This window comes from Sprattus sprattus (assembly GCF_963457725.1).
Source record: "Sprattus sprattus genome assembly, chromosome: 3".
NCBI classification, from domain to species: Eukaryota; Metazoa; Chordata; class Actinopteri; order Clupeiformes; family Clupeidae; genus Sprattus; species Sprattus sprattus.
Genome location: NC_137922.1, coordinates 3,327,111 through 3,354,320, shown reverse-complemented (window position 1 = coordinate 3,354,320; position 27,210 = coordinate 3,327,111). Strand labels below are relative to the sequence as shown.

The 27,210-nt window shown below is 41.1% G+C and overlaps 1 protein-coding gene across 1 annotated transcript; it reads right to left on the bottom strand.

Moving 5' to 3' along the window:
• Positions 1-23,905: 23,905 nt before the first annotated feature.
• Positions 23,906-25,750, bottom strand: LOC308362014 (vitelline membrane outer layer protein 1-like; the record flags this gene model as incomplete). Its single annotated transcript, XM_080834504.1, has 3 exons — positions 23,906-24,194; positions 24,286-24,398; positions 25,598-25,750. The coding sequence occupies 3 exons, from the start codon at positions 25,748-25,750 to the stop codon at positions 23,906-23,908; spliced, it is 555 nt and encodes a 184-aa protein (XP_080690630.1).
• Between the last annotated feature and the right edge of the window lie 1,460 nt (positions 25,751-27,210).

Here is a 27,210-nt window from a genome sequence, read left to right as displayed (position 1 = left end):
ATGGTTGAAATAGGATCACTTCTTTATTGTAAGGGTAAGTGTAGGGTAAGAATGGTCATGCAGTTGGACTCAAATGTAGGTTAATTGTATTGAATGTAAGTAGCCTACTGTACTGTATGACTTCGATGATGCTAGCTTTGACAGCCCACTCTCAGACAGATCGTAAGCTAATAAATGTCCTTACAATGGGAACACAGTTTAAATACTCTGACTGGAGATGGCGTTAATATCCCCCACCCGAATTCAGTGCAGGACTGGGAGGATAACATGACAACGTGGGCCAACATAATTTACAGCGAGATTTGCGCTGACTGGAGATGGCGTTACTATCCCCCACCCGAAGTCAGTGCACAGTGCACGTTTGATGCATGTCAGTAGGCTAGCTAATTTCACAGCAATTCACGTGAACAGGTTCAATCTACTTACAGACGAGCAGGCCTACTCCAGACGTCGAAGTGTGTGTTCATCGAAGTGTGTGTTCCTCATGAGTAGCCTACACACTATAGGACATTTTACGCCCAAAATCGCTGGTCTATGTCACAATGTATTGGCTCCCGTTGAAATGCATTGGGTTTAGAAATCGCGTCGCTAAACCCAATGCATTTCAATGCACGGCAAACGGTATACTAATAAACAATATGAATATTTTTGATGGATTACTATTCCCTGTCTGTTAGATGACTGTACAACCAACATTACTTTGAAACTTAATATAAAGAAGCTTAAAAATAAACGAATAGATAAAATCAATCACTGTCTTAAGATTACCTGAGCAAAAGTCTGTATCTGTTCACCAAGAAGAATTTGAATGCGAACCTCCTGTATCATATCCATATCCTCCTGTATCATATCTGTATCATATCCAACGCTATTCTGAACTTTGAGTGAAGGCAGGATAGTTTAATAACGCTACGCGTTTGATTGTGACGTCACTACCCATAGTGCCGACGGGACGGGAGAGATAACCCATTGTTTGCTACGGGAAACGGTAAAATACAAATATCTCGAAAACTGTGAATTCAAAAATCTTCAAAATCAAGGATGCACAGGTTCATGACATGCGTAAGCTACATGCGAAATCTCATAACTAACTGAACTACCGTCAGGGAGATACGCCCTAGACAGACAGACAGACACACAGAGGTTCCTGGATTTATAGATAGACTAGTGCAGTGCCCATAGGGGGTAACATTTCTATGACGACGACTGTTCTATGACTATGACATCATTCACAAAAAAGTGTCCCGATGTTTCTGTTGTAATTCGTTTGTACTTTGTTTTCTCATTATTGCAACTAGTGCAGTGCCCGTAGGAATTATGCATTCTGTAGTGTTAGCAGACGTAGGTGTAGGCTAGCTGTTGTTCAGTGCAGAACTGGGAGGATAACATGACGACGTGGCCCGACATAACTTACAGCGAGAATTGCGCGTATTTCGTGGACTCCATAGCAACAGATGGGAAAGCAATGTACAATCTGAAAGCCTCCGAGGCTTATCAATATAAGCTACCATTTGTAGCGGCCACTCTTGCGTTGTGATTTTGATTGGCACCCAGCCGTTTATTCATACACTCTGACAGGTTTAATGAACAGAGCAAAGGCGATCACACACAGTATCTTCCGAATGACAGCCTCTCCCAGCCAGGGTAAATGCAGACTGAGGTTTATAATATTGCAATAATGAGAAAACAAAGTCTACACACGAATTACAACAGATACATCGGGACACATCTGAAAACCTCTCATTGCGTCAGTAGATGCATGAACGCATGGTCACTGGTCTAGGCTTACCATCAACATTGAATAGAAAGCTAACTCTTATACAAATACATCAAACTACAATATACTACTTAACATGGTAATGAGAGTTGGTTACATGCAAGGCCCATACGCATCAACTTTGAAACTTAATATAAAGAAGCTTAAAAATAAACGAAACTAAATCAATCACTGTCTTTAGATTATAAAGAAGCTTAAAAATAAACGAATAGATAAAATCAATCACTGTCTTAAGTTTACCTGAGCAAAAGTCTGTATCTGTTCACCAAGAAGAATTTGAATGCGGACCTCACCTCCTCTATCAAACGGTATTCTGAACTTTGAGTGAAGGCAGGATAGTTTAATAACGCTAATAACAATGATTGTGACGTCACTCACTACCCATAGTGCCGACGGGACGGGAGACGATAACCCATTGTTTCCTACGGGAAACGGTAAAATACAAATATCTCGAAAACTATAAATTCAAAAATCTTCAAAATCAAGGATGCACAGGTTCATGACATGCGTAAGCTACATGCAAAATCTCATAACTAACGGAACTACCGTCAGGGAGATACGCCCTAGACAGACTGACACCCACACAGAGATTCCTGGATTTATAGATAGATATTATAAACCTCAGTCTGCATTTACCCTGGGTGGGAGAGGCTGTCATTCGGAAGATAGGCTACTGTGTGTGATCGCCTTTGCTCTGTGTTCATTAAACCTGTCAGAGTGTATGAATAAAAGGCTGGGTGCCGTTACTATCCCCCACCCGAAGTCAGTGCACAGTGCACGTTTGATGCATGTCAGTAGGCTAGCTAATTTCACAGCAATTAACGTGAACAGGTTCAATCTACTTACAGACGAGCAGGCCTACTCCAGACGTCGAAGTGTGTGTTCATCGAAGTGTGTGTTCCTCATGAGTAGCCTACACACTATAGGACATTTTACGCCCAAATCGCTGGTCTATGTCACAATGTATTGGCTCCCGTTGAATTGCATTGGGTTTAGAAACCGCGTCGCTAAACCCAATGCATTTCAATGCACGGCAAACGGTATACTAATAAACAATATGAATATTTTTGATGGATTACTATTCCCTGTCTGTTAGATGACTGTACAACCAACATTACTTTGAAACTTAATATAAAGAAGCTTAAAAATAAACGAATAGATAAAATCAATCACTGTCTTAAGATTACCTGAGCAAAAGTCTGTATCTGTTCACCAAGAAGAATTTGAATGCGAACCTCCTGTATCATATCCATATCCTCCTGTATCATATCTGTATCATATCCAACGCTATTCTGAACTTTGAGTGAAGGCAGGATAGTTTAATAACGCTACGCGTTTGATTGTGACGTCACTACCCATAGTGCCGACGGGACGGGAGACGATAACCCATTGTTTGCTACGGGAAACGGTAAAATACAAATATCTCGAAAACTATGAATTCAAAAATCTTCAAAATCAAGGATGCACAGGTTCATGACATGCATAAGCTACATGCGAAATCTCATAACTAACGGAACTACCGTCAGGGAGATACGCCCTAGACAGACAGACAGACACACAGAGGTTCCTGGATTTATAGATAGACTAGTGCAGTGCCCATAGGGGGTAACATTTCTATGACGACGACTGTTCTATGACTATGACATCATTCACAAAAAAGTGTCCTGATGTTTCTGTTGTAATTCGTTTGTACTTTGTTTTCTCATTATTGCAACTAGTGCAGTGCCCGTAGGAATTATGCATTCTGTAGTGTTAGCAGACGTAGGTGTAGGCTAGCTGTTGTTCAGTGCAGAACTGGGAGGATAACATGACGACGTGGCCCGACATAACTTACAGCGAAAATCTCATAACTAACGGAACTACCGTCAGGGAGATACGCCCTAGAAAGACTGACACCCACACAGAGATTCCTGGATTTATAGATAGATATTATAAACCTCAGTCTGCATTTACCCTGGGTGGGAGAGGCTGTCATTCGGAAGATAGGCTACTGTGTGTGATCGCCTTTGCTCTGTGTTCATTAAACCTGTCAGAGTGTATGAATAAAAGGCTGGGTGCCAATCAAAATCACAACGCAAGAGTGGAGTAGGCTACTACACCGCTACAACGGTGACATGGGTTTGCACCGTACGGCAAACGGTAAAATACAAATATCTCGCAAACTATGAATTCAAAAATCTTCAAAATCAAGGATGCACAGGTTCATGACATGCGTAAGCTACATTACTTTGAAACTTAATATAAAGAAGCTTAAAAATAAACGAATAGATCAAATCAATCACTGTCTTAAGATTACCTGAGCAAAAGTCTGTATCTGTTCACAAAGAAGAATTTGAATGTGGACCTCCTTAAAGTATCCAAAGCTATTCTGAACTTTGAGTGAAGGCAGGATAGTTACTACGCGTGTATTGTTTGATTGTGACGTCACTACCCATAGTGCCGACGGGATGGGAAACGATAACCCATTAGTCCCTACGGGAAACGGTAAAATACAAATATCTCGCAAACTATACATTCAAAAATCTTCAAAATCAAGGATGCACAGGTTCATGACATGCGTAAGCTACATGCGAAATCTCATAACTAACGTAACTACCGTCAGTGAGATACGCCCTAGACTGACAGACTGACAGACTGACAGACACACAGAGATTCCTGGATTTATAGATAGATGGTGTGTCTTTGGTAGGGTGTTGCTATGATATTTGAGGTTGTTTTTATGGTTGATGTTGACATGTTGCTTTTGCTTTGCAAGTCCTCTAGCTAGGGGTCCAGCCTGGGATAAAGTGCTTGTCAGATCATCCATCATGTCCACCATAGAAACCGCCTAGTAACAGCCTGACAGACACGTAGCTAACTCTGGAATGGCCCTGATCTAGCATGACCTCATATAGTACACCTTAGCAACACTCTAGCAACCACCTGATGCACCATAGTAGCCACTTGTAATGCCATGGCAACACCCTAGCAACCATTTTGTACAGGGCCCAGAATGAGTACCAATCTCAGTCTTTCTACCAGAGACGTTACCATGACAACTTCTTAGCAACACCCTAACAACCAATTTATACACACCTATCTTATATCTAAAGTAATTGTCAGCAGAAAGAAATAATCTCAATCTATACTTTAAGCTATAATGATGCTTAAAATACAAAAAATAAACAGTGAAATAAAATGAGCCACTAATGTAAGATTACCTGACCAGAAGTTTGTGTCAGATTCGAAAATCTATTCACTGAGAACAATCTGTGAAAAGATGTGGCCGCTCCTGATCGTATCCAACGCTATTCTGGACTTTTCTGAGTTTAAGCAGGATCATTTAAGATTACTACGTGTTTATTGTTCGATTGTGACGTATTTGCGGTGAATTGTAAAGTCGTTACAGCGTTCCAACATATTAGAAATCTGCGCAACACCATCCAATGGGCCACTTGGACTGGTTGGAAATATTGATATTGATTTGAGCACACAACCATCACACACCTTGCACAATAAAGGCTAAACAGGTCAGAATGAAACCCTAGCTGTACGAACTCTATAGATCGACCAAGACACAGAATTGTGTCAATTGTGTGACGCCTAGCTGTTTATTTCAAGCAATTGTTTCAGAATCAAATGTAGGCTACATCAAGAGCACAGTGAGTGCGGCAGCCAGCTGTAGCTGGAAGAGCCGATGGGAAGCTCCAGCAGGTGCCTACGTCTAGCAAATCTAGGCTACACAGTCCAATGGACCACCAGAACTGTACCAACGCACATCGACCAGGACACAATACACTGTGTGAAACCTCTTGTAACTGTTCTGGTTCTACGGCCATTAGGATGATAGTAATAACTCTATTTTAAGAAAAAGCGCAGACCAGTTTGCACCAATCATTTAACAACCTCACGAAACAGTGTTACGTGATTGACTGTTTCGTCCCTCCTTGTTCCTGCCCACCAATACAGTATGGCGTTGGTCGGTAAACACGCGGGTGAAACACGAGTATGTTATCTGAAGGGCAAAACAGACCTAGTTTGACAGCATGGATGAAAAAAGGGACAAGAAAGTACTAACGTATATGTTCGTTCCCGGACTGTCATGCAGCATACAACAAAGCATGGAAACTAGAGGCTAATCTTTGCAAACATACTGGAGAGGTAGGAACTGTATATTATTAAGAGCATTAGCTTGCTTGCAAGCTAAAGATGTGAAGGATTTGTTCATCGGTAACGTTATTATGGAAGAGGGCTGATGTTAAATGGGAAGACTTGTTTTGCAATAACTCTTTAGCTTTATTCCCAGAATGTCTAAATGTCATGTAGGTAGGGATGAGAACCGATAAGATTTTAACGATTCCGGTTCCTTATCGATTCCTGCTTATCGAACCGATTCCTTATCGATTCTCTTAACGATTCTTATAATTTGGTAAGGGGCGAAAAAAGAGCACAAACGGGTTTTTTTACATTAATGTTCTTTTATATACAGTACCTTGCGTAAGTATTCACCCCCTTGGATGTTTTACCCTTTTATGGCTTTTATAAATCAGTCATGGTCAATATAAGTTGGCTTTTTGGACAAAAAAATTCACAAAATAGCTCTCTTTAATGTCAAAGTGAAAATATATTTCACTTATTTAAATTAAATACAAATATGTAATGAAAATAAGTGATTGCATAAGTATTCACCCCCTTTATCACCCCCTTTATATAGACTGACCTAATTCAACAGAGGTCCAGCCAATTGGTGCTAGAAGTCTCACAATTAGTGATATGGGGATCAGTGTGCAGTAAATGTGTCTCAAGTGATTGTAGTATAACGACACCTGTGTCTGGAAGGTCTATTCACTGGTCAGTATTCAGTAATCAGTATTCCTGGCTACTGTTACAACATGAAGACCACAGATCACCCTAAGAAACTCAGAGAAAAGGTTATTGAAAAGTACAGGTCAGGGGAAGGATACAAAAAAATGTCCAAGGCACTTAACATCCCCTGGAATTCTGTTAAATCCATCATCAAGAAATGGAAGGAATATGGCAAATGTGTAAATCTGCCTAGATCAGGCCGTCCTTACAAACTGAGTGACCATGCAAGAAGGAAACTAGTAAGAGAGGCCACCAAGACACCTATGACTACTCTGAAGAAGTTTCAAGCTTCAGCAGCTGGTATGGGAGAGACTCTGCATACAACCACTGTTGCCTTGGTTCTTCACCAATCAAAGCTTCATTGAAGAGAGCCACTGTTGAAAAAATGCTCCACTTTGGTCTCATCAAACCACAGAACCTTCTTCCACTTGACCATGGAGACTTCCACATGCCTTTTGGCGAACTGTAGTCGATCCTTTTTTTCAACAGTGGCTCTCTTCCATAAAGCTTAGATTGGTGAAGAACCAAGGCAACAGTGGTGGTATGCAGAGTTTCTCCAATCTCAACTGCTGAAGCTTGAAACTTCTTCAGAGTAGTCATAGGTCTATTGGTGGCCTATCTTTTATCATTGGGAACCGGTTCTCAACAAGACCCGGTTCTCGGTTCCCATCCCTACATGTAGGCTACACCTCCAGACCCCACAGCCTCAGACATTTTACGATAGCTAACTGTTTTTAAGGACAGATTGGTGGTTTCTTTCGTCTCCTGTAATTTGGCTATTTGTGGTTATGAACAAAGACCGTTTTAGTGTGACCATGACGGATGTGGGAAAGGTTTTGTCACCAAATATAAGCTTGCCCGACATCATCTAAGCCATAGCGAGGAGAAGCCTTTCAGGTTGGTGTGTAGCCGATATGTGTCATTGCAGGAAGTCAAGTTTTCAGATGCTAGGCCTAAATTACACACTATAGAGTTATGGTAGAGATGCATCTCATCTTAGGGTGCTCTAAAGTCGTGGTGTGTTTTATAGATATACCACAAAGTCAATGTCAACTGCCTTTTTCAAAACTGAACTTCAGGCTGCGTTTATAAGTTTGAAGTAAGTAAAATGTTTGAGCCCCAGTGGCCTTTTCTAGCCACTGGCAGATTCAGTGAGGAAGAAGGTGACTCGTTATTACACTGAGGGGAATGGGAACTTGTTTTTGTATTCCTGCATTCAGGAGTCATTAAACTGTGCCCTTTTACTCCCCCTTCTTCCCTTCACACACACACACACACACACACAAACTCACACACACACACGGGAGTCAGACTGCACAGAGGCCTTCACAAGCAAATACAACTTGAAAAAAGCACATGTCCCGTAAACACAAGCCAAACCAACTTATAAGGTACGTGTGCATTTGTGTGCAAGAGTGAGGAAAGCTTGTCTGTTTATGGAGACTAGTGCAGTGCCCGTAGGAATTATGCATTCTGTAGTGTTAGCAGACGTAGGTGTAGCTGTTGGGTAGTGTAATAGCAAGACATATTTGCACTCCACATAGGTACAGGTTACACTGAAGTATTATTGTGATGCATGTTTCCTTTTCAATAAGAAATGTTTTAATGTTGTATAGCCTTTTTGGAGATATACCAACAAATAAAGTTTGAGATTATGTAGTGGATGCAGTTGAATATAGATGTCGAAGTTGCTGTCTAAACTATAAACTAAATGTCATAAAGAAAGAAATTATTTAAAATAATAGTTATGGTTGAAATAGGATCACTTCTTTATTGTAAGGGTTAGTGTAGGGTAAGAATGGTCATGCAGTTGGACTCAAATGTAGGTTAATTTTATTGAATGTATATGTACTGTACTGTATGACTTCGATGGTGCTAGCTTTGACAGCCCACTCTCAGACAGATCGTAAGCTAATAATGTCCTTACTAGGGATGGGAACCGAGAACCGGGTCTTGTTGAGAACCGGTTCCCAATGAGCCGAATCTTTGGAATCGTTAGCCAAATTCATAACCGGGTCTGTTACACTGATCTCAAAAAGAAACAAAAACTGCAGCGTCAATGCAAATTACTCTGCCGCACCAGCCACCACACATGTAAACATTAGTAAGCAATCGCAAATTAAGTGGAGCGGGACAAGCACTTTCGGTAAATCATCCAGCTGAATTGACTGATTACATGATTCACGCAGGATTGGTGATTGGTAGAGATAGCGAGCATGAGCATAAAAGGGAAGAGAGGACAGAGTGTTGGAAGTTCCCCCACGCTGGCTTTGCTGTTGTTTGTTACAGATTCTCGGAGGAGTGCCGTGAGCTGCAGAGGAAAGTTGGAAGCAGAGGGCCGAGGAACACTGCCTTCGGAGAAGCCAAGAGTAGGGACGTGACGTCTCGCGAGGATCCCTTATTAGCCATTATTAAAAATAAAGACTTGTATTTTCTCTACTGCTGCATCCGTGACTGTATGTTGGGGAGGGGTGCTTCACAGCCAAAAGATCGTTATTTAATACAGTGTAATGACTGCTAAAGGAAAGGCCCAGTATTAGGGTGACCAGACGTCCTCTTTTTCCCGGACATGTCCTCTTTTTGAGACCTAAAAAAGGCGTCCGGCAGGGATTCCCAAATTGTCCGGGATTTTGATTAGTGTCTCTTTGTAGTAGTTAACTCAAAGTGACCGAGTGTTAGGAACACACCAGCAATCAATGATTGGCTATATAAGTATCCGAATGTACCATATGCTATATATACCCTCGGAATGGCTAACCTATCTCGGTCATGGTGGGTATTATTTTGTTGAAAGGAAATAGTCAGTAGCAATCTATAACACAATTATATGCTTATCCTACATAAACTATGGAAACTATTAAAAAAACTATTCAATTAAATTAATGATTTCTTATTTTCATTGGTATTGTTGTCATATACAGATATGCAATGATTTGTGGGTAATATTTTGTTGTCCAATGTCAAGTCTCTATTTGATCATGTGACGAGACGATCTAATTTAGACGCACAATCTAAACGTCAAGACCTCGAGGCAAAGTACACAGGCAAGCACCTTTCAAACATAAAGGTGGTGATTCATGATATTCTTTTTCAATGGAAAGGATAGCACGACAATTCAGCCTCTCCTGCTCCATGCGGCCCCTCAGGTAGGTCTTTTTGAGTTTCAATTTGGAAAAAGATCACTCGGCTGTTGCCACTGTCACAGATGTCAGAAACAATAGCAGAGCAGTGCACTGCACACCTTACCGAAGGTGGATTTTAGGGAATGATAATCCACAATCAGCATCTTGGCAAATTGGGAGACTACGGACTGCTAGGCAATCTGCTCCAAAACAGGCCCTGAATGATAGGTCGCCGCCGAGCGCCTGTTTCATTGTATGTGTTTTTCAGATGTTGGTAAAGCTGCTGTGCCGCCGCAACAAATCGTGCCTTTCATAAGTGTTTTTAAAGAACCTTTCAGCACTTTGACCGTTTGTTTACGTTAGTGTGTCAGAGTGCTATTGTTGATATCTTTCTTTTTTACATGTCTACTTTCCCAATACAATAGCCGAAGTAAATAATTCTCCCCACCGGCGATTGTTGTTGTTTACGATTTTCTATCAGTTCTCTCACCACACAACGACGTCTCATCTTTGCTCCTTGAATGTCGATATGTAATGGTATGGAGTTATTGAAACTTACTACGTGTAAAAAAGACTAGAAATTGAATGTTTATTTTTCATTGAATGTTTACCCTGTAAGCAAAATGACGTCCCCTAGACGTCCCGTAATGGTCTCTCTGAACGTTCTAAAAACGTAAATGTGTATGGTTCCCGTGACAACTTTAGGACGTTTTGCACGACGTTCCAAGACCGTCCCGAGGACGTTGCGGTGACAGCTGGGAAACGTTTTCTATAGGTCCTGGGGACGTTATGCAGGACGTTGCAAGCACCTCCCGAGGGAATTGTGGTTACGTCTGGGGAACGTGTTTCTATAGGTCCTGGGGACGTTCTGCAGGAAGTTGCAAGAACGTCCTGAGGGCATTGTGGTGACATCTACAAAACCTATTTTAGACGTCCTGGGTACGTTATTCAAGGATGCACCGCGGCCGAGCAGGCACGACCGTTTTTGCTGAGCTAAATGAAGAAAATAAAGTAATAATAGATCTCGGAGCCGTCATTTTGCTTACAGTGCGCACACACACACAAGTTCAAGTTCATTTATATTACACATTTCATATGATATGCATAGACACAGACACACACGATTACAAACTTGATTGCGGGCATGGGAATTGAACCGTAAACCTTCCTATTACTAAACGATATCGCTACCTACTGTCCTAACACTGTCTGATTACTATAGTGCCACTTTAACAGGTTTATCACAGTGTGAGACAGCCAACAAACTTAGTCTTTTTTTCCGAGGGTTTGAGGAAAAGCATATTGTAGCAATCTCAGTCACTACGCATTGAGGGTTTTCCGTAATGATTCCTTTTTAAATTAACATCCATGGCACATCACGGACGTGCGGGCAGGGAGGCAGAATAACTAGCCAAACTAAGAATGATGAAATAAAATAAATATGAATGCTTCTGTACTGATCTGTGCTATAAATGTAATGTCTGCATGATTCCAACACAATGCATACATAGGAAAGTGACCAAGTGTCTAGCTTTAACATATTGAGCTTTCCACAGGCCTTCAAAGATGGTGCAACAGAACGAAGAGCTCACCGGTCAAATTGTCTGATTGGAATTTCTTTAAAAATCCCGTCTCGCAAACACAATTTTGACAACAATCCTAATATTACGTAAGGCCTATAAAGCAAACGTGCACTGCCCTTATTATGTTTAAAAGGAACAGGCTAATCTGCCGTTAGAAAGTTATTTAACAACACGCATATGCTGCATTTTAAAGCGCAAACCCTCGGTTTCAAACGAGGAGCGAACTGAGTGAGAAGGATCCAACATGGCCAAGCAGACTAGCCTTAAAAGCTTTTTTTCAGAGGCCAAAAACATCTGATGAGGGTAAACCTTCTGACGAGGATGAACCTGTAATACCTGCAGTGTTGCGCGTTTCCTTTTATTACCGTGCGTGAGCGCGCGGAAGAGCCGAGAGCGGTATTGCAGACAGAGATTTTGAAAAATTATAGCACTCGCCTCATATTGAAAATTGGAGCTGTGAACGTAGTTCAAAATTATGAATTATCAACAATGAACTGAGCAAGTTCATGTAGAAAGTGAAATTTCCAAACACTGAATACCTGAAGCCCTAGATGTTCGAACAGCATCACCAAAGAAAAAGCTGAAATGTCGGGCGTTTATGTCGTTATGGAGTGACAAGTTCTCTTGGCTCAGGTACGAGGTAATTGATAGTCACAGTAAAATGTGCAAAGGATTCACAAGAGGGTCGAATAATTTAAGAATCTCTGCTCTCATTGAACAGAGCAATGACCATGTTGCGGCGCTCATTTTAACGCCACAGCAGGTTGCGCTTAAAGGCCACTTATTGACGCGCATCAGACATAAATGTTTTTGTTTCCCATTGTAAACTTAGGAAAATAAACATGTTGCATTCTAAACTACCTGATTATGTTATTATTTAAGCTATGCAGGCCGTCAGTTTTCTTCAATGGGCTAATTTAGAAGCAGAAATAGGCTAGATATTTGGCCGGCTTATCATTAAAATGTCGGGCAAATGAAAATCATTTTTCTCTAGCGGAACTTCTGGTTCAGAGAGGACCATCAGAGGACCAAATAAGAACGGTCCCTAAAAGTCCGTTTTAAGGCTCATGCGAACGTCACGCAGAGGACCTGCAGGTAAAGGTTATGGGACGTTTTTAAATGACGTCCTGGGGATGTGTGCTGAGTTACCAAATTATAACGTTCCTTAATAGTCCGTTTTAAGGCTCATGCGAACGTCACGCAGAGGACCAGCAGGTAAAGGTTACGACGTGTGCTGAGTGACCAAATTATAACGTTCCTTAATAGTCCGTTTTAAGGCTCATGCGAACGTCACGCAGAGGACCTGCAGGTAAAGGTTACGGGACGTCATTAAATGACGTCCTGGGGACGTGTGCTGAGTGACCAAATTATAACATTCCTTAATAGTCCGTTTTAAGGCTCATGCGAACGTCACGCAGAGGACCTGCAGGTAAAGGTTACGGGACGTTTTTAAATGACGTCCTGGGGACGTGTGCTGAGTGACCAAATTATAACGTTCCTTAATAGTCCGTTTTAAGGCTCATGCGAACGTCACGCAGAGGACCTGCAGGTAAAGGTTACGGGACGTTTTTAAATGACGTCCTGGGGACGTGTGCTAAGTGACCAAATTATAACGTTCCTTAATAGTCCGTTTTAAGGCTCATGCGAACGTTACGCAGAGGACCTGCAGGTAAAGGTTATGGGGACGTTTTTAAATGACGTCCTGGGGAGGTGTGCTGACAGACCAATTTATAAGGTTCCCTAAAAGTCCGATTTAAGACTCATGCGAACGTCACAGAAGGACCAAACGTAGACTTGCTACGAACGTCAAAAACGTTCTGGTAACGTCCTCTAGCGAACGTTGTGGCGGGGACCAATTGGGGACGATTGGGGACCTTGCGAATGTCCTGTTAACGTCCTGGGGACGTTCCCTGTTTGCGGGGTATATAAAGATATAAAGTTGCACTGGGTGCCTTTAATATTAAGATATTAATGAGAGGGAGGCCAGCTATCAGAGTTTGTTGTTGCTTTATCTTTTGCAAAAGGAGAGATGACACAATGGATTATACATAATTACAACATAGGAAAGTTTAACTATTATATAGTGTATATGCCTAATGTGTGTGTGTGTGTGCGCGCCTCTTAACTAGTAAATAACGTGCACTAGGGCCCTTGATAATAGCATGCACGAGGGCCTGTCGTAATTACCAACCCCCCCCCCCTCCCCCCGACCGTCACCGCTGAAGTGTCCTCTTTTTCACCAACTCAAATCTGGTCACCCTACCCAGTATATCTGAACCTGTGACATATGTGCCTCAGCAAAATGGTCTGAGCAAATCCTTGAGTGGGCACTTGGATTCCAGTTTTCCCTGCGCATATTGACCAACCACAGTTTTTTTCTTTCTGGATCAAATGGAAACCTGTAGTATTTAAATGACTCAAATTCAATAACTGTATTTATAAACACAAGTTTAATGGATATTTGCAAACCAGAACATGAAAATACACACTGAAAGGTGTCTTCAGTTACAGTACAATTGAGAGGGAAAGAGAGCAGAGGTTCCTTGGATTTTGGCACAGGTGTCAGTGAAGCACAGGCACTGATCTCTTTTTGAGATCAGTGAGCACAGGTGCAAGCCAGTTTAAAGACATATCATAATGGCCCAATATTTTAAAAAGTATAGCCTAACGTTTAGAAAAATGAAAAATACATACACTACATAGCCTGCATGCACTGTAGTCATGGTCAAATCGGAAAACACTTTAATTTGGCTTTATATTCAGACATTATAGTCTTTTCTTTTATTTTTGGAATTATTTCGCTCAGGCTAGGTAAATCTATTGAGCATCACGCACGCTGATTTAAAAAAAATAGCCTACAGGAATAGCCTAATTTACTTACGAGTGGAAAGTACGTGGAAATTGACTCTTTTTTTGGGATTCTTCGTCTTCGCAGCCCTCACTTGCACTTCTGTTGTCGTTCTGCAGTATTTTCTTTTTTTTTTCGCTTGTTGCAGCCGAAAGCGCAACATTGTGTCCCGTTTATACCCATTGCTGTCTATGTATAGCCGGTGTCAAAGTGGTCCCTTTAAAATGGCGACGGTTAAATTGCTCGAGCGTCAATTATCGCGGACCCAAACCATTATGATGCGCTATCCAGTTTCTTTTTGAGATCAGTGGTCTGTTAACGGGTCTATGTGCCGTTTGCGCATGCGCAAACTCTTAAAATAAAGTCAGAACGCAGCAGAAATGGCAACTCGACAGAAGCAATCTAAAGTGTGGCTTTATTTCACCCGAACGGATGCGAACACGGTCACTTGTAACCTCTGTAAAAAATGTATTTCCTCAAAGGGAGGAAGTACATCTACCATGAATAAGCACTTGAGCACACATGGTATAAAATTACAAGAATGTCATGTTTTCGATGCCAGCAGCAGCTCAACTAACGTCGGCGCTTCATCCCTTACTTGCCAAGGTAAACTCCTCAAAAAGTCATAACGGTGTTACTCGTGTGTTATTGGCAAACGTTTGCGTTTTCGTGTTAACCATAACTAAACTTAGCATTGAATTGCTTAACAGAATGGGCGATGTTGGACATTGTCATATATTATATATAACTTACATAACTAGGCTAGCTTAACTGTATAATCTTCTATTTTCAACCGTTGGCTAGAGGCAGGGGCAGTGCTTGCCTCCCCTCTGTTGGTCCTAGGGTAGGGTTAGGCTGTACAAAAGACTCCGTTAATAAGCAAGCAACGCGTGCAGCTCCCTCAGTTTGACAGTTCGATATGGATAAGTTTCTCGTAGCCAATTCAGTGGCAGCAATAGCTAAGTGTTAAATATACTGAGTGCCTAGTTTGTACATGATACAAGTAATTATGTTTTAGTACGTTATTGTGTTTGTAGTGGACTCTACATTGCTATTAGAAGCGTTTGGCATAATAGTTCGCTATTAGCAATACAACCAAGCAACCTACAAGAAAATATACAGTCCTTTACCTCAATAACAAGGGCTGTATGTCAGATCAGAAAATTCAGCGATTTTGTTAGTGCCATTTTTTTCATTGTGCAAACCAGCGTTCGCTCTATAAATAATCTCCATTTCCATCCAATTAAGCTGATGATGAGGTTCTAAATCAGACGGGCTCAGAGGCTGCTAGTCTGTCATCGTTACAGGCTGCAGTTAGTACCTACGTCTTCTGTAAGGAAGGAGCATTGTTATTTGTATGAACGTTTATATTGAACAGAACACATTTTATTTAAGTTATGTAAGTTTTATTTAAATGTGTATGTAAACATTCTAGAAATTTATATAAAAGAACATTAATGTAAAAAACCCGTTTGTGCTCTTTTTTCGCCCCTTAACAAATTATAAGAATCGTTAAGAGAATCGATAAGGAATCGGTTCGATAAGCAGGAATCGATAAGGAACCGGAATCGTTAAAATCTTATCGGTTCTCATCCCTAGTCCTTACAATGGGAACACAGTTTAAATACTCTGACTGGAGATGGCGTTACTATCCCCCACCCGGATTCAGTGCAGAACTGGGAGGATAACATGACGACGTGGCCCAACATAATTTACAGCGAGATTTGCGCATATTTTCGTGGACTCCATAGCAACAGATGGGAAAGCAATGGACAATCTGAAAGCCTCCAAGGCTTATCAATATAAGCTACCATTTGTAGCGGTGTAGTACTCCACTCTTGCGTTGTGATTTGATTGGCACCCAGCCGTTTATTCATACACTCTGACAGGTTTAATGAACACAGAGCAAAGGCGATCACACACAGTATCTTCGGAATGACAGCCTCTCCCAGCCAGGGTAAATGCAGACTGAGGTTTATAATATTGCAATAATGAGAAAACAAAATACACACGAATTACAACATATACATCGGACACTAATACATCGGAAAACCTCTCTCATTGCGTCAGTAGATGAATGAACTCATGGTCAGTGGTCTAGGCTCTAGGCTAACCACACGACTGTTCTATGACTTTAACATCATTCACGTCGCGCGGGTCCGCCCCTCTTTCTCTGAATTACTACAGTACCCATAAAGCAACGAAAACAGGTAAGAGACATTTTTGTAAGTAGGTAGGCTATTAGTGACCTTCAGGTTTTAGGGGGGAGGGGTGAATGGGGGTCATTCCATTCCATAAAACATAGGTCCCTAACTTTCAAAGAATACGTCCCTATGCAACTTTCAAAATTAATCAGTTCGATGCGCGTCAATAGGCTAGCTAATTTCACAGCAATTAACGTAAACAGGTAAAATTTACTTACAGATGAGCAGGCCTACTCCAGACGTCGAAGTGTGTGTTCATCGAAGTGTGTGTTCCTCATGAATAGCCTACACTATAGAATGCTTTACGCCCAAATCGCTGGTCTACGTCACAATGGATTGGCTCCCGTTGAAATGCATTGGGTTTAGAAATCGCATCGCTAAACCCAATGCATTTCAATGCACGGCAAACGGTAAAATACAAATATCTCGCGAACTATGAATTCAAAAATCTTCAAAATCAAGGATGCACAGGTTCGTGACATGCGTAAGCTACATGCAAAATCTCATAACTAACATAACTACCGTCAGGGAGATACGCCCTAGACGGACAGACTGACACACAGAGATTTCTGGATTTATAGATAGACTAGTGCAGTGCCCGTAGGGGGTAACATCTATGACGACGACTGTTCTATGACTATGACATCATTCACAAAAAAGTGTCCTGATGTATCTTTTGTAATTCGTTTGTACTTTGTTTTCTCATTATTGCAATATTATAAACCTCAGTCTGCATTTACCCTGGCTGGGAGAGGCTGTCATTCGGAAGATACTGTGTGTGATCGCCTTTGCTCTGTGTTCATTAAACCTGTCAGAGTGTATGAATAAAAGGCTGGGTGCCAATCAAAATCACAACGCAAGAGTGGAGTACTACACCGCTACAACGGTGACATGGGTTTGCACCATAGGCTACGGCAAACGTTAAAATACAAATATCTCGCGAACTATGAATTCAAAAATCTTCAAAATCAAGGATGCACAGGTTCATGACATGCGTAAGCTACATTACTTTGAAACTTAATAGAAAGAAGCTTAAAAATAAACGAATAGATCAAATCAATCACTGTCTTAAGATTACCTGAGCAAAAGAAGAATTTGAATGCGGACCTCACCTCCTCTATCCAACGGTATTCTGAACTTTGAGTCAAGGCAGGATAGTTACTACACGTATATTGTTTGATTGTGACGTCACTACCCATAGTGCCGACGGGACGGGAAACGATAACCCATTGTTTCCTACGGGAAACGGTAAAATACAAATATCTCGCGAACTATAAATTCAAAAATCTTCAAAATCAAGGATGCACAGGTTCATGACATGCGTAAGCTACATGCGAAATCTCATAACTAACGGAACTACCGTCAGGGAGATACGCCCTAGACAGACAGACAGACACACAGAGATTCCTGGATTTATAGATAGATGCTTTTATGGTCAGGAATGAGCAAGCACATATGTCCTATGAATACGTTGTTTAGTGTGTGTTTTGAATGTGCTGCAAGTACACTTTTAACAAGGTCTACTGTACAAAATTCTACAATATGTGTGTGCGAGTGCTTTTAAATACAAGGTGATATGGTTGGGATGCATGTGAGTAATGTATGTGTTTTCATGATAGCTGTATGTGTTCATATGACATTTGTTTAGTATGTATGGAAGTATGTTGATGTATATATTTGTTATTTACATATGAATGTATTTCTATATTTCACAGACAACTGTCATATTTTGACAAATGTTACAGTGTTTATTTGAGGGCTGCGGTCAAGAGTTCCACAAGAACAGTCCCACAAGTCGGAACACTCAGTCCCTGCCTTACCTGTGAGTGACTGACTGTGTGTGTGTGTGTGTGTGTGTGTGTGTGTGTGACCGTCTGTGTGTGTGTGTGTGTGTGTGTGTGTGTGTGTGTGACCGTCTGTGTGTTTCGTATGTCGGTGTGCAGTTTTTTGCAGACCATCAATTACATTTTCAGTGGCCAATCCTCAGACTGCATACACCACAATGCATGTGATTCTTTGTCATTCAGTTGAGCGTGGCAGTCATTATTTGATCTTCTCCACTGCTTCCTCAGGTGTGGTTTTGAGGGATGTGGCAGACGACTGGCTACATCTGGTAAGCTTCGTCGCCATGAAAAGGTCCACCAAGGTGAGTGTGTGTGGGTGTGAGTGTGTGTTTCATTTTATGGATTTGCACATGCCTGGGATGAGTGATGTATTGATCCAAAACTGTTTAAATAACTGTTTGTAAATTTACTGGTGATCTCCCCTTCGGACCTAACTTTTCTTTTTGTTGATGAATGAAACGTATGTTATATCCATACTATAACCTCTCAGCCCTTAAATACTGGAATACCCAATGTGCAGTATTCCTTTATTCGATCCAGTGCCATATACAGTGACTTGCATAAGTATTCACCCCCTTGGATGTTTTACCCTTTTATTGCTTTTATAAATCAGTCATGGTCAATATAAGTTGGCTTTTTGGACAAACAAATTCACAAAATAGCCCTCTTTAATGTCAAAGTGAAAACAGATTTCTACACAGTTATGTAAATTAAATAAAAATATGTAATGAAAATAAGTGATTGCATAAGTATTCACCCCCTTTAAATAGACTGACCTAATTCAACAGAGGTCCAGCCAATTAGTGCTAGAAGTCTCACAATTAGTAAAACGGGGAACAGTGTGCAGTGAATGTGTCTCAAGTGATTGTAGTATAACGACACCTGTGTCTGGAAGGTCCATCCACTGGTCAGTATTCAGTAATCAGTATTCCTGGCTACTGTTACACCATGAAGACCAAAGATCACTCTAAGAAATGCAGAGAAAAAGGTTCTTGAAAAGTATAGGTCAGGGGAAGGAAACCAAAATATTTCCAAGGCACTTAACATCCCCTGAAATTCTGTTCAATCCACCATCAAGAAATGGAAGGAATATGGCACATATGTAAATCTGCCTAGATCAGGCCGTCCTCACAAGCTGAGTGACCGTGCAAGAAGGAGACTAGTAAGAGAGACACCTATGACTACTCTGAAGAAGTTTCAAGCTTCAGCAGCTGGTCTTGGAGAAACTATGCATACAACAACTGTTGCCTGGGTTCTTCACCAATCAAAGCTTCATGGAAGAGAGCCACTGTTGAAAAGGCTCTCAAAGGCTCATGATAAATTAATTAGCAGCTAATCAAACTCCTCTCCAGGGAATGCAACAAGTATTTGAACACATTTCTCCATGGTAACGAAAAGGTGGGCCTATAATAAAGATGAATGCTATACTGGTGTTTGCAACAGGAGAGTACTGGTGTTTGCAACAGGAGAGTTCAGGCTTGAGGAGACTCTGTGATCCTCTCTTTGATTTCTAAAGAACACAATTATAGTAACTAAAGGATATACCCTACAACTGGTTGTAGTGTATAGACAGTATGGCTGAAAGATATACCCTACAACTGGGTACAGTTCATCTTGTAGTGTACAGTACCTTGCGTAAGTATTCACCCCCTTGGATGTTTTACCCTTTTATGGCTTTTATAAATCAGTCATGGTCAATATAAGTTGGCTTTTTGGACAAAAAAATTCACAAAATAGCTCTCTTTAATGTCAAAGTGAAAATATATTTCTACACAGTTATGTAAATTAAATACAAATATGTAATGAAAATAAGTGCTTGCATAAGTATTCACCCCCTTTATCACCCCCTTTATATAGACTCACCTAATTCAACAGAGGTCCAGCCAATTGGTGCTAGAAGTCTCACAATTAGTGATATGGGGATCAGTGTGCAGTAAATGTGTCTCAAGTGATTGTAGTATAACGACACCTGTGTCTGGAAGGTCCATTCACTGGTCAGTATTCAGTAATCAGTATTGCTGGCTATTGTTAAACCATTAAGACCCAAGATAACTCTAAGCAACTCAGAGAAAAGGTTGTTGAAAAGTATAAGTCAGGGGAAGGATACAAAAAAATGTCCAAGGCACTAAACATCCCCTGGAATTCTGTTAAATCCATCATCAAGAAATGGATGGATTGTGGCACATGTGTAAATCTGCCTAGATCAGGCCGTCCTCACAAACTGAGGGGCCGTTCAAGAAGGAGACTAGTAAGATAGGCCACCAATAGACCTATGACTACTCTGAAGAAGTTTCAAGCTTCAGCAGTTGAGATTGGAGAAACTCTGCATACCACCACTGTTGCCTTGGTTCTTCACCAATCTAAGCTTTATGGAAGAGAGCCACTGTTGAAAAAAAGGATCGACTACAGTTCGCCAAAAGGCATGTGGAAGTCTCCATGGTCAAGTGGAAGAAGGTTCTGTGGTTTGATGAGACCAAAGTGGAGCATTTTTTCAACAGTGGCTCTCTTCAATGAAGCTTTGATTGGTGAAGAACCAAGGCAACAGTGGTGGTATGCAGAGTCTCTCCCATACCAGCTGCTGAAGCTTGAAACTTTTTCAGAGTAGTCATAGGTGTCTTGGTGGCCTCTCTTACTAGTTTCCTTCTTGCATGGTCACTCAGTTTGTAAGGACGGCCTAATCTAGGCAGATTTACACATGTGCCATATTCCTTCCATTTCTTGATGATGGATTGAACAGAATTTCAGGGGATGTTAAGTGCCTTGGACATTTTTTTGTATCCTTCCCCTGACCTGTACTTTTCAATAACCTTTTCTCTGAGTTTCTTAGGGTGATCTGTGGTCTTCATGTTGTAACAGTAGCCAGGAATACTGATTACTGAATACTGACCAGTGAATAGACCTTCCAGACACAGGTGTCGTTATACTACAATCACTTGAGACACATTTACTGCACACTGATCCCCATATCACTAATTGTGAGACTTCTAGCACCAATTGGCTGGACCTCTGTTGAATTAGGTCAGTCTATATAAAGGGGGTGATAAAGGGGGTGAATACTTATGCAATCACTTATTTTCATTACATATTTGTATTTAATTTACATAACTGTGTAGAAATATATTTTCACTTTGACATTAAAGAGAGCTATTTTGTGAATTTTTTTGTCCAAAAAGCCAACTTATATTGACCATGACTGATTTATAAAAGCCATAAAAGGGTAAAACATCCAAGGGGGTGAATACTTACGCAAGGTACTGTATATACAGTATGGCTGTATGACAGTACAAAACTCCATGAGCTAAATTATATGCATGATACTCCACCTTCGATTTGATTGTTGGCATCTTCAGCCAAACTGGAAACATTTTGTTCTTGGACTTTTTCTTTCCCTGGTCTTGTCCAACTGCAGCTTGAATTGCAGGGAGGTGTGTAGAGGGTCTTATGCTGGTTTGGCTACAGGTCTTTGTTATCTCTTTTTTAAGTGTTTTTACCAGTGATGTTTCAAAAGATAGATCTTGTGATTCAAGGGCAGAACGGAGCACATCTTCAGACCCAAACCTTCGAGTAAGTTCCTTCTAAATGTTTTTGTAAATCTGGTGAAAATTCACATCCTGAGGATAGGTTTCATCATCTGTGATGCCAAACGCTGTATCGAGCTCAGACAGAATCTTCTGGATCAAGTCTATGGACATATCCAGCACATTATCTGGAAGTCCATCCTGGTGGGTACCAATGTCCTGGTGTAAGCTATTGACTTTCTTCAGACCAAGGAGGCATAGTCATTCTGGTTGGACTCTAACAGACGTAAGTGACATGAACTGGTGACTCCTTTACACTGACAATTTTGCATCAAATCTTTATGTTCGTCAAAAGTACGAGGGAGCAGACTGTTTGAGTTAGTGGTGGATGATGAAGGTTTAGTGTCCTGTGTGTTTGTCTAAGAGTTTCTGATCCCCCTTAACTAATTCCTTCAAGTCAGAAGCATCATTTCCCTTTAACTCTGTGGAGAGTGCCACCATGACTTCGTTGGTCATCACTTGGGTGAGTACGTTCATTGTACTTCCACACCTCAGGTGATGATTTTGAGGTCTCTAGATTATTCTGTAAAAGTTCTTGATTGTCAGAACATGCTGAGGGGAACAAACATGACAGGAGTAGTCGCTTCACAGCCTCCTCTACATAAATGTAAATGAAGCCTGATGGAAATTCATTCTTTCCCTCAGCTCTAGATGGTAATTTGCACAGAATAGAATCTGAAAGACTCTTTCCAACTGGCACGGAAATGGTCTGGAGACCATGATAACCTTTTAGTGTCTTATGTACTCGATCTGCAATATCACAGGAATATTGACCTATTTGTGTTTCAGTGATCAATTTCTCCAGACTTCCAGTGATGGGTACAAGTTTTTCCAATTCTAAAATGGTGTCCAACACACTACTGATGGTTTCATTTGCACATTCAGGAGGAGACAATGAATGAGCATCCATGTCAACAAAAGTATGCGTCAGAAGAGGGGAAATCCTTTTGATAAACACTTCAGGGAGAACAGAAGTACCAGGGAGTTTGGTTTGGTCAACTATTTCTGAGTGAAATGACACTGAGGAGTGTGACAATGCCAATCCAGGGCTTTGTGACCTGTCTGTTTCTGTTTCAATGTCAATCAATTGTACTTCATTCAGCATTGCACTAAGGAATTTATCAATCAGCTCTACCTGATCTAGATTTTCTGCAGTCTTGAGATCGGCAAGTTCACTCTGCATGGACACAATTACTTGACTAGTGACATTGAGCAACTTAATCAGAATTACTTTTTCAGTTTGAATCAGTATTGAAGTTTCATCACGCAACCTGCAACAAAGCAAGTAACCTCCTCAGGTGTCCTAATGACTCCATAATGACTTTCTGCAAAGAGGCCACCAACAGTGCTTGAAGCAAATGGAGCAACAGAGACAAGCATCCATTGTATCCCCAGTACCTATGGTTTACTCCAGAAATCATACAACCACTTCATCTCTCATCAAGTCATCCAGCAGGATATAGGAAGCCATTACACACTTATTATAAGAAAAACTGAAATTTACATAATTTATCAATAGGGTCAAGATCTGATGAAACTCCATCAACGTGTCTGCATGTAGACGCTCTCGCCATTTGCCATTTTGTATCAGTCTCTGGGTGTGTGTGCCTGTTCTCAATAAACTGCAAGAAAGCCAAACATACACCTGACTCTGTGATATCGCTATAATCCTTTAAATCACATAACAATGAGTTCAACAGCATATATATTTTTCTTAACTACACAATCTTATATTGTTGGGTTCAGAACACAATGACATGTGGGTTTTTTGTATTTGGTTTAGTCTGTTTTTAAAGGTGTTTAGTCTCCCTCACATAACTAGAGATGGAGCAGTAGCCAGAAGCCTAAAAGGACCAGCCTAGACCAGAGCACTAGCCTTGACCCACATGCAGAGGATTTGGTGTATGTGTGTGTCTGTGTGTGTGTGTCTGTGTGTGATCAGTTACAAATGCAATGCAGTGTACATCAGTGTGGGTAATGCTTCAGACTCTTTATTGATAGAATTGAAGATGATGATAGAAACAATAATTAATAGCATTTTACTGTAGTCCCAGTCAGACAGCCAATGGAGAGAAGGCACCTACTATTGATCTTTAAAACAGAACTAACAGCATCTAAATTTGACATCATTCAGGGCAGTGTCATCTCCCTTGCCCTGTGGTCTCTCCACCCGGGTCATTAAGCCACAGATACCCTCAGAGCACTGACCACTCCACCCACCCCAGTCACCCCAGGGCATGCCAGCACCAGTCAGAACCCTTCCATTGCTGCAGCTGAACTGGATGTTGTTGGCAGCGGTGTCATCTCCTCGTCCTTGGTGACCTTCCACACGGAGAGTGAAGGACACAAGATATGCGGAGCCACAATCCTGGTAAGGGGTCAAACTCCCCCATCTTTAAAATACACAAGACATTATTTAAAGAAATTATATTTGATTATCAGATGATAGCCTCAAATGAAAATGAGTAGAGATTATGAATTTACCCTCCGTCGGCTGAATTTATGGGGTACTGGAGGTTATGGTTTTCTGTGTGTCGACACAGGAGTCGGATCCCATTGAGTGCAGTATCATCTCTCTTGCCTTGAGATCCTTCCACCTTATGGAGCAACCAAAACAAACAAAAAGGCAATGGTGGAAGCAGTCAAGAGAGGTAACATGATGTCATGAATGTGCAGGTCATCCAGCCTCCGACATTGTTTTTTTCTCTTAACAAAACCGTTGGGATTTTGAACGTCAAACTTTATGTTAGCTGGAATTCCAAGCAACTTTGTTTGGAAAGACAGGACTGCGTATGAACAACAGCGTTGTTTTGAACACATACAAAACAGACCAGTAGAGGACCGTGGGGAACAATTAGCTGAATTTCCCAAAGAGTGTATTGGATTAGAAATGCGGACTGTACTGACACAAAGGCTGAATCCCATTTCTCCCGCTACCCCTTCGTCTTTCCCCTTCCCCTCCGTTTTGCGCGTTCATGTGGAGCGGTAGGGCTGTCCCAATTCACGTTAAGACAGAGGGGTAGGGGAAGGGGAAGCGCTTTCTACCGCTCCAAACGGAGATTTTCCGAGGGCACACTTCAAACGGAGGGGTAGACTGATTTCCCTCAATGCATTGCGAACCCGTGATCATTAAAGAACAAACATCGCGCGAGTCCATTTAAAAATGTCGGAAACAGCAGGGAAAGCATCACACAAATGAAAGTATTTTCTTTGTAATTCATGATTTTAAAACTTGTTTGATGAAATGTTGCATTGTGTAAATAACAGCTGCAGGCGCCATGTTTGTTTATGTCTGGTGAGTGACAGCTGTCGCTCTCCGGTAACGTAACAGCCAACGCTTCGTACTGATGACGTACGTAATTGTTGAAGTGCTATCCCAATTCGAAGGGCTAGCGTTTCAACCCCTTCCGCTACCGCTCCGTTTGAAAAAGCGAAGGCGAAGGGGTAGGGGTAAGGGTAGCGGTAGAGATGAGAAATGGGATTGGGCCTAAGTAGGTGATCAACCACAACGACCTGCTAGTCCTTTCAGCTGCCTCTGATGACTTCTTACATACAACTAAGTTTAGCATTTACTTTAATGTCAGTCTTTTGCTGAAATGTATGAACTCAATCACACTTCAGATAATACAAGTATACTTTAAATCATACAGTAATTAACTCAAAATCATACATATTTTTCTTACTTACATGAGCTTATAATTGTTGGGTTCAGTACACAACAACTTGGGTTTTTTTTTTATATGTATTTTGTTTAGTTTTTTATTTGGATTTCATTGAGTCTCAACAAAGCACTCACCTTAAGACTGAAGCCAAAAGCACGATAAGAGTGGGGACACATCTCCATCTCACCCCAGCCGCCCCAGACACCTCCGTTGTCGACCGTAATATCCCTTTCCTCTGAGGCAAAGGTCAAGGGAAGGATGACCAGAAGAACAAAGATGAGTTTCATCCTTCCTCAAAAAGCAAAAAATGAACCTGGGAAGGATACAATTTGCCAGGAAAACACAATTTCAAATTTCATAACAGGTTACATTAAAAGTCCTCACCTTGCATGTTAGATGAACACACAAAAAGCAATAAGATTAAATTAAATTAAATTACATGAACTGTATCATATGTAATGTATAAAGCATGCTCTTCTATACACTTTTCAACAGGTGAGTGAAGTAGTGAGTATTGAGCCTTTCTTGAAAAAGAGACAGAGAATGTCAAAATGAAGCAGAAAGTTTAGGTTGCCATGTACCTTTAAGAGTAATGATCCTCTGGATGTTTTGACAAAGTTGACAAGCAGCAGTCTGGAGTCCGTCCGGAGATTGCTGGAATGTTAGAACACAGAGGAAACTAAGACAAACTGGTAACGAGAGGCAGGAACACACAAGCTAAATACAGTAGGTCTGGAATGATGACGAGCAACAGGTACAAAGAATCAAGGCGGGACTGGACTTAACAATTTAAGTATTTCAGACAATTTAATACTTAAGGGTTCCATTAGAATTACGACATTGCTATCCAAGTAATTGTGATACTGTAAAATCACTTGCCAAGACAAGATTATTTGTCTCCCATCGAGTGTGACAAGACAAACAGTTAAAGGTGCAATAAGGATCAATAGCTATTCGCTAAAGGTATGCTAGCAGCTAAAACTAACAAAATCTCTTGAAATGTGCTGACTGACATTATGACAAACTAGTTACTCAACGACTGTCCTAACACAGTCAAACATCAAGCAAGTGCAACACAAGACTAAGCAAGACGGCAAATAAGCTTCTTACTAGATTGGCAGAAGGTAAACAAGTCAGGTCGGCGGGCTGCGGCAGGCGAAACTACAGAACGCAGTTATATGCCTATCGACCCTGCTATGCCAATGGCACCGACGCGATTCTCCATATTAAATGTCATTGTAGTGCCCCAATTTTTTTTAAGCTGTTATTTTAAGGTTAAACTGCTTATCCTAACCCTAATCCTGAAGCATAATTGTTGCATAATGCACCTTTAAATTCAATTGAGTGCCTGCAACCTAAACAGAAACATGCATGAAGGACGGTCAGTAAAGTCTCAGGATAAATATTTAAGATTGTTGAATGTGTTATTCAATAACACAAAGCGTACATGTATTTCCATGTGTTTACCTCAAAGACCGTACAGGATATAAACAATTAAATCCATATTGAAGATCAAACCCATTTTGTCACTCTATGTTTCTGTCAACTACATATTGTTTTTAATTCAAAGTGCAGGTGTCATTAAGTCACAGAGACCCTCAGAGCACTGACCACTCCACCCCACCCAGTCTCAGTCAGTGTGTTTGTTTAATGAGCTCAAAGTGCATGCCATACAGGGCACATCACACACAGACACACACACACACATACACACACACACAATCACACACACATACACACACCCACA